The sequence below is a fragment of the Dipodomys ordii genome, unplaced genomic scaffold (assembly GCF_000151885.1).
Source record: "Dipodomys ordii isolate 6190 unplaced genomic scaffold, Dord_2.0 Scaffold84, whole genome shotgun sequence".
Lineage (NCBI taxonomy): Eukaryota > Metazoa > Chordata > Mammalia > Rodentia > Heteromyidae > Dipodomys > Dipodomys ordii.
The window spans coordinates 6,230,048-6,238,247 of NW_012267300.1; the positions used below are offsets into that span (position 1 = coordinate 6,230,048).

Genomic DNA, 8,200 nt, shown 5'->3' on the forward strand with positions numbered 1-8,200 from the left:
TACAATAAAATTTTTTAAAAATGACCAACAATGATACTAAAAAAAAAACTACCAACAGATTAATAAAAGGCAAGTAAAAAAAAAAGCACTAAGAAAATCTCCAAATAAGAACTTGTAGAATTTGATGGCTGATTTCTTTGAATAGGGGAAAAAACAAGACTTTGGTCTCCCCACCCTTTCTTCAGTTTATTCTTAACAGGAAAGCAATAGCTTATTAACATAGTAGTACTGTGATAGGAGGAATCCTCCTACCCTAGTGAACTGGAATTTTTTTCTTTCTTTTTAGAAAGAGACTCCTTTTGGACATCTTGGAACAAGTGGAAACACTTAGGTGCTTGGTATGTATGCTTGTGTGTCCATAATGGGGCTGGGAAGGTGGTTCAGTGGTAGAGTGCTTGCCTTGCACCACATAAGCAGAAAAAGCCGGAAGTGATGCTGTGGCTCAAGTGGTAAAGTGCTAGCCTTCAGCTGAAGAGCTGAGACAATGCCCAGTCCCAGAGTTCAGGTCCCACGACTGGCAAAAAACCCCAAAAAACATATGTGATCAACAAGGATTGGTAGCTCATGCCTATAATCCTAGTACTCAGGAAGCTGAGATTGGAGAATCTTGTTTCAGAGCCAGCCAGAGCAGGCAAATCTGAGATTCTTATCTTCAGTTGACCAGCAGCAATTATGGAGGTCCTCTGAAGTGGAGATGTGGCCCAAGTGGTAGAACATCAGCCTGAATGAAAAAGCCTAGGGCTGGGAATGTGGCTTGGTGGTAGAGTGCTTGCCTAGTGTGCATGAAACCCTGTGTTTGATTCCTCAGTAAAACAGAAAAAGTGGGAAGTGACGCTGTAGCTCCAGTGGTAGAGTGCTAACCTTGAGCAAAAGAAGCTCAGGGACAGTGCCCAGGCCCTGAGTTCAAGCCTAGGACTGGCACAAAAAAACAAAAACAACCCAATTCTTTGTCTAAGAGCTTTGGAGCCTAAGGTACATGATATTGTTCTCTGTAAGAATTATCTCTGAGGTTCTCTCCTAGATTATGGATAACAGAAACCCCAACTCAAGATAGTTTCATGTGTTATTTATCTTTTATGTTCATCCATTTGTTTCCACAGGGATAAGACTCCTAAGAAAATAAAATGGCATCCGGAGATTTCTGCTCACCTGGAGAAGGGATGGAAATATTACAACAAGGTAAGGGTAGACATTTGCAAAAGGGTTGATAACATTTAGAGAGGTTTTATTCATAATGTTTTTGCCTTCTATAATGAAAAGGATCAATAATATCCACCAGAGTAGTTTTTCTTACAGAAGCCTATGTTTCATGGGGCTTCTTGAATACTCCTTTAATGGGAAACAGATTATATATGTTCCTGTTATGGTTGATTCAAAATAAACTAGTGCTATAGACTAAAAACAGGTGTGAGCCACCAGTGCCCCACACCTTTTTGGTTTTTTGTCCCTGTGCTATGAAGTATGCAGCAAACAGTTACCTCCTTGTAACCTGAGTGAAGAGGACCTGTTACAGAACCCCTACTTCAGCAAGCTTCTGCTGAGTCTCTCACAGCATGTGGATGAGAGTGGCTTAAGCCTTAAGCTAGCAAAGGAACAGGCTCAGGTAAGAGCCTTGGGAAACAGGAGGTAGGGAAAATCCTTCTGAGAGAAAAAGGTTTCTAGCTAGAAACTTACTGGTTTTCTAGGTATGGAAGAAAGTTCGACTACATAAGACAACATGGTTGAGGTCTGAGGTTTTACAGCGAGTCATTCAAGAGCTGCTTGTGGAATACTATGTGAAGACACAAGGCACAAATTTAACAGAGGACAAAAAGGTGAGGCTAAGGATCTGAGGTGTCAGTTACCAACCATGAGAATGACCAGGCTAGCCAGGTGTGGCAGTGTACACCTGTAATTTCAGCCTTAGGCGGGAGGATCTAGAGTGCAGCAATTTGAAATAACAATTTGAAAGTAAGACTTCACTGGAAAGAAGGGAGGAAAGGAGAGAGGGAGGGAAAGAAGGAAGAAGGAAAGGAGGGAAAAAAGTAAGGAAAACAAAGGAAGGAAAAAAGGTAAGAAGGAAGGAAAAGGAAAGGAAGAAGTGAAGTTTTCTGAAGGAGGGGACAGCTTTGATGACTCTGAAGATGTGTGAGAACTGATTTGTGGGGATGGCAGGAGTGGAGTGGGAGGAGTTTTATTGTCCCTCTTTCTTGTTGATTTTCTCTCTCAGTTTCATGAGACCCTTGAACAACGACTACTTGTTACTGAACTGACACAGCTTTTGGGTTCCAGCCAGGAGAGAGAGAAACCTTCACTGCTCGGGCTAGAGAAGACAGATCTCCTAGAACTCATGCCGCCCCCTGAGGTTGGGGGTGGGCAGCTGGGGGAGGTGGTCAAAGAGGGAAATGGCTTAATTTTTCTTGTTAAACATTATTATTTTGTAAAAATTGTATATACCTATTGTGGTTAAACTCAAATAAGTAAGGAAAACAATTCACAGAAGAAAGTAAAGCTGAAATACTACCTCCAAAAATACAGTATTATGTAGCTGGGTGCCAGTGGCTCACGCTTGTAATCCTAACTATTCAGGAGGCTGAGATATGAGGATTATGGTTGGAAGCCAGCCTGGACAGGAAAACCTGTGAGACTTAATTGCCACTAAACTAAAATCTGGAAGTGGAGCTGTGGCTCAAGTGATAGAGCATTAGCCTTGAGCCAGGAAAGGTCAGGGACTGATCCCAGGCCCTAAGTTCAAGCCCCAGGATGGGCACAAGAAAAGAAAGAAAGAAAAGAAAAATACAGGGGCCTGGGAATATGGCTTAGTGGTAGAGTGCTTGCCTAGCATGCATGAGGCCCTGGGTTCAATTCCTCACTACTACAGTTGGAAGTGGTGCCGTGACTCAAGTTGTAGAAAGCTAGCTAGCTTTGAGCAAAAGCAGCTCAGGGACAGTGCCAAGGCCCTGTGTTCAAGTCCCAGGACTGGCAAAAAGAAAAGAAATACAGTGTTATTATAAATAGCTTGACACTCTCCAAACTTATATGTTGTTTAGTCTAATTATGTGGGGGGAGAAGGGAGTGTTGTGCATATGCAACCACCAGTACTGGGACTTCAACTCATGATTTCATTCTCTCATTTGTTTTTTTTGCTCAAAGTTAGCCCTCTCTTACTTGAGATCCATTTCTGGATTTCTGGTGGTTCATTGGAGATAAGACTTTGCTGTCCATGCTGGCTTTGAACCTTATTCTCAGCCTCCTGAGTAACTAGGATTAGAGGTGTAAGCCAATAGTGCCTGGTGTTTGTTTTGCTGGTCATGGGGCCTGAATTCTGGGCTTGGATGCTGTCCCTCAGCTCTTCAAAGAGCTCAAGATTAGCACTCTACCACCTAAGCCACAGTGCCACTTCCGGCTTTTTCTGCTTATGTGGTGCTGAGGAATGGAACTCAGGGTCTCATGTATGCAAGGCAAGCAAGCACTCTACCACTGAGCCACCTTCCCAGCCCCTGCCTGGCCTTTTTTGTTCTTTTGAGACAAGATCTCATTTTGTATAGCTCAGGCTTGCCTTGAACTCAAGATCCTGCTGCCTCAGTATACTAAGTGCATAGTTTGTTTTGGTGTAATATATTATTTGTTTTTTTTTTTTTTTGTCAGTCATGGGGCTTGAACTTTGGGCTTGGGGGCTGTCCCTGCGCTCTTCAGCTCAAGGCAAGTGCTCTACCCCTTAAGCCACAGCGCCACTAGTGGTTTTCTAGTGGTTTATTGGATATAAGAGTCTCATGGACTTTCCTGCCCGGGGTTGGCTTTGATCCGTGATCCTCAGATCTCAGCCTCCTGAGTAGCTAGGATTATAGGCGTGAGCCACCGGCGCCCCGGCTTGGTGTAATATATTTTGTAGCCAGCCTAGGCAGGAAAAGTCTGAAACTATCTCCAATAAACCACTCAAAAGCCAGAAGTGGCACTGCAGCTCAAGTGGTAGAATGCTTGCCTTGAGCTGAAGAGCTGAGAGACAGTGCCCAGGCCCAGAGTTCAAGCCCCATGACCGACAAAAAAAAAAAAAAAGATATTTTGTCATATAATTTTTTTCAAGTCCATAAATAGATATAAATAAGATGATACCCCCGCCCCCCAATATCAGTGTCTAGGCACATGATAGTTAGTGCCCTTTCATAAAATAAGTTAAATTGCTGCTAGGATCAACATGGCTCAAGTGGTAGAGCTCTAGCCTTGAGCTGAAGAGCTGAGAGACAGTGCCCAGGCCCAGAGTTCAGGCCCCACGACCGGACCAAAAACAAACAAACAAACAATCACTTCCCCAGTATTGATGCCAAGGGTGGGATCTTTGGGTAGCACATATACCATGGTACATATAGGGGTTTCCAGTGCCCCTGTGTCCCTGTTTCCACCATCATGGAATCTTGCCAGTTGTCTTACTTTTTCCTGATTTTCTTCTTTTACTTTTGAGGCTTAGGGATCAGATTCAGGGCACATGGAAGGCAAGTGCTGAACTGAGCCTACAGTCCCTCTTTTTGCTAATTGTATAAACTGAAATGAATGCATCTTCTTGGTTATTAGTGAGGCTGTATAGGCATGTATTCACTGGCAAGTCTTCTAGTTGTCATGGTCTGTTTGCTGCTATGGCTGCAGGACTTTGCATGGATGAGAGCTCGGCTCCAGATGGAAGTGGAGGAGCAGCTCAAGAGGAAATGTTTCACTCTGCTGTGTTACCATGATCCCAACTCAGGTGAGTGCTGGCTGCCCTCCTCACAGGTGACCTCAGGGTTTCTGGGCTTTATTGTTTTTGTTTTTGGTTGGTTGGTTGTGGGGCTTGAACTCAGGGCCTGGGCACTGTTCCTAAGCGATTTTGCTCAAGGCTAACCCTCTATCACTTGATCCACAGTGCCACTTCTGGTTTTCTGGTCATTAATTGGCAATAAGAGTCTCATGGACTTTCCTTCCCTAGGCTGGTTTTGAACCATGATCCTCAGATCGCAGCCTCCTGAGTACCTAGGATTACAGGCATGAGCCACTGGCACCCAGCTGGGTTGCTCTTTTGAGAATAAAATATTTGAACTTTGGAGTAAAAAATGCTTGGGTTAGGAATATAGCGGTAGAGGGCTGGGAAGGTGGCTCAGTGGTAGAGCGCTTGTCTTGCATGCATGAGGCCCTGGGTTCGATTCCTCAGCACCACAAAAGAAAAAAGCCGGAAGTGGCGCTGTGGCTCATGTGGTAGAGTGCTAGCTTTGAGCTGAAGAGCTGAGGGACAGCGCTCAGGCCCAGAGTTCAGGCCCCACGACCGGACCCCAAAAAAAAAAAAAGGAATATAGTGGTAGAGTGTGAGACCTTGAGTTCAAACTCTACTACTGTTGAAAAAAGAAAAAGGGAGGGGAGGAAAAATAAGGAATGTTCATTTGTTTATTTCATTGGTGGTAAAATAATATTCAGCTAAGTGGAGTGTCTTCCTGCTGCAGAGAAGAGTCCTTAGGAGGATCAAAATGGCAAAGGGAAGAAAGTTTATTTCTGTGACTTAAGAATTCATGTTTGGCTGGGTGCCAGCGGTGGCTCTGTGGCTCAAGTGGTAGAGTGCTCACTTTGAGCTGAAGAGCCCAGGGACAGTGCCCAGGCCCAGAGTTCAAGCCCCACAACAGTCCCCCGCCTCCCCCAAAAAAGGAATTCATATTTGGGGGCTGGGAATGTGGCTTAGTGGTAGAGTGCATGCCTAGCATGTTTGATTCCTCAGTACCACATAAACAGAAAAATCTGGAGGAGGCCTTAAGGGAATAAGCTAAGGGACAGCACCTAGACCCTAAGTTCAAGGCTCAGTACCAGCACAAAAACAAACAGGATGTTGAATTGAAACTCCTTTGTAAAACTACTTAAAGATAATTATAAAAAAAAAAATTAGGGGCTGGGAAGTTGGCTCAGTGGTAGAGCGCTTGCCTTGCATGCCTGACGCCCTGGGTTCGATTCCTCAGCACCACATAAGCAAAAAAGCTGGAAGTGGTGCTGTGGCTCAAGTGGTAGAGCGCTAGCCTTGAGCTGAAGACCTGAGGGACAGCGTCCAGGCCCAGAGTTCAGGCCCCACGACCGGACCCAAAAAAAAAAAAAAATTAAAAAGCTGGGTACTGGTGGCTTTCGCCTGTAATCCTAAAGGCTACCCCAAAGCTGATATCTGAGGATCGCAGTTCAAAGCCAGCCCAGGCAGGAAAGTCTGTGAGACTCTTATCTTAAATTAACTACCAAAAACCTGGAAGTGGGGCTGTGACTCAAGGTGGTAGAATGCTGGCCTTGAGCATATAAGCTCAGGGACAGTCAGTGCCCAGCCCTGACTCAGAACCTATCAAAAATAAAAAAACAACATAAAATGAAGACTGAGAATATGGCTGAAGTGGTAGAATACCTATCTAGCAAGGGAAAAAAAAAGAACAAAGAAAATAAAAATCAATTAAAAAACAAAACACAGTCACATAGGCTGTCCCTTCCCAGCCTATACCTGGGAAGGACATTCAGATCTCTGGTACTTAGGGCTGGGAAGGTGGCTCAGTGGTAGAGCGCTTGCCTTGCATGCCTGAGGCCCTGGGTTCCATTCCTCAGCACCACAAAAGCCAAAAGAAAAAAAGCAGGAAGTGGTGCTGTGGCTCAAGTGGTAGAGCTCTAGCCTTGAGCTGAAGAGCTGAGGGACAGCGCCCAGGCACAGAGTTCAGGCCCCACGACTGAACCCCCACCCAAAAAAGATCTCTGGTACTTATACCAGATGCTGAGGAATAGGATTTACATAGCGGAAGTGGAGGTTAGAGATGTGTTTGGTATATAGAAGAATGAGTTTGTGGTGGATGGATTTGGATTGACCTATAGTGCCACCCAGGCTAAAAGGTAGTTATGTTTTATCTCATAGCCCTTCAGGGTTTCCTAGCAGATAGAGGAGACATAAGAATTGAGTGATTGTCTGGGAATGTGGCTTAGTGGTGGAGTGCTTGCTAGCATGTTTGAAGCCCTGCGTTCAATTCCTCAGTACCACATAAACAGAAAAAGTCAGATGTGGTGCTGTGGCTCAAGTGGTAGAGCACTAGCCTTGAGCAAAAGAAGCTCAGGGACAGTGCCCAGGCTTGAACTCATCAATCCCCAGTACTGGCTCATGCCTGTAACCCTAGCTACTCAGAAGGCTGAGCTCTGAGGGTCACAATTCAAAACCAGCCCAGGTAGAAAAAGCCATGAGATTTTTTTTTTTTTTTTGCCGGTCATGGAGCCTGAACTCTGGGCCTGGGTGCTGTCCCTCAGCTCTTCAGCTCAAGGCTAGCACTCTACCACTGGAGCCACAGCACCACTTCCAGCATTTTTCTTTTTGCTTATGTGGTGCTGAGGAATCGAACCCAGGGCCTTATGCTTGCAAGGCAAGCGCTCTACCACTGAGCCACCTTCCCAGCCCCAAGCCATGAGATTTTTATCTCCAATTAGCCACCAGAAAACTGGAGGTGATGTTGTAGCTCAAAGCGGTAGAGGGCCAGGCACAGTGACCAGGCTCTGAGTCCAAGCCCTATAGCCGTCAAAAAAAAAAAGAACTCAGGTTTGCCTGGCACTGGTGATTCATGCCTGTAACCCTAACTACTCAGAAGTCTATCCAGTAGAGTGAGATCTAAGGATCGCCATTCTAAGTCTAAGTCCAGGTAGACATAGCTAAGAGACTTTTTTTGGGGGGGGGGTCATTCATGGGGTCTGGATTCTGTTCCTGAGCGCTTTTGCTCAAATCTACTGCTCTACCACTTTGAGCCAGAGTATTACTTCTGGTATTGTAATGGTTAACTGGCAATAAGAGTCTTACAGAGCCAGGTGTCAGTGGATAACACCTATAATCCTAGCTACGTAGGAGGCTGAGATCTGAGGATTGTGGTTCAAAGCCAGCCTGGGCAGGAAAGTCTGTGGACTTTTTTTTTTTTTTTTTTGGTCGGTGTGGGGCTTGAACTCTGGGCTTGGGTGCTGTTTATTGGAGATAAAGAGTCTCACGGCTTTTTCTGCTCGGGCTGGCTTTGAACCATTATCCTTCAATCTCAGCCTCCTGAGTAGCTAGGATTACAGGCCTGAGCCACCAGCACCTGGCCCCTGAGACTTTTATCTCCAGTAAACCACTAGAAAACTGGAAGGGGCGCTATGGCTCAAGTGGTAGAGTGCTCGCCTTGACCTGAAGAGCACAGGGACAGTGCCTAAGCCCAGAGTTCAAGCCCTACTACCT

General features: G+C 45.4%; 1 protein-coding gene across 1 annotated transcript in view; it reads left to right on the forward strand.

Annotated features, from left to right (window-relative positions):
* The first annotated feature begins 284 nt into the window (after positions 1 to 284).
* Positions 285 to 8,200, forward strand: part of Haus4 (HAUS augmin-like complex, subunit 4) — an 11,628-nt gene continuing 3,712 nt past the window's right edge. Inside the window, exons 1-6 of the mRNA XM_013025329.1 lie at positions 285 to 338; positions 1,101 to 1,179; positions 1,461 to 1,603; positions 1,686 to 1,814; positions 2,210 to 2,344; positions 4,621 to 4,717. Coding sequence (XP_012880783.1) covers positions 1,125 to 1,179; positions 1,461 to 1,603; positions 1,686 to 1,814; positions 2,210 to 2,344; positions 4,621 to 4,717 — 559 coding nt within the window. The 5' untranslated portion in view covers positions 285 to 338; positions 1,101 to 1,124. The remainder of the gene's footprint in view (positions 339 to 1,100; positions 1,180 to 1,460; positions 1,604 to 1,685; positions 1,815 to 2,209; positions 2,345 to 4,620; positions 4,718 to 8,200) is intronic.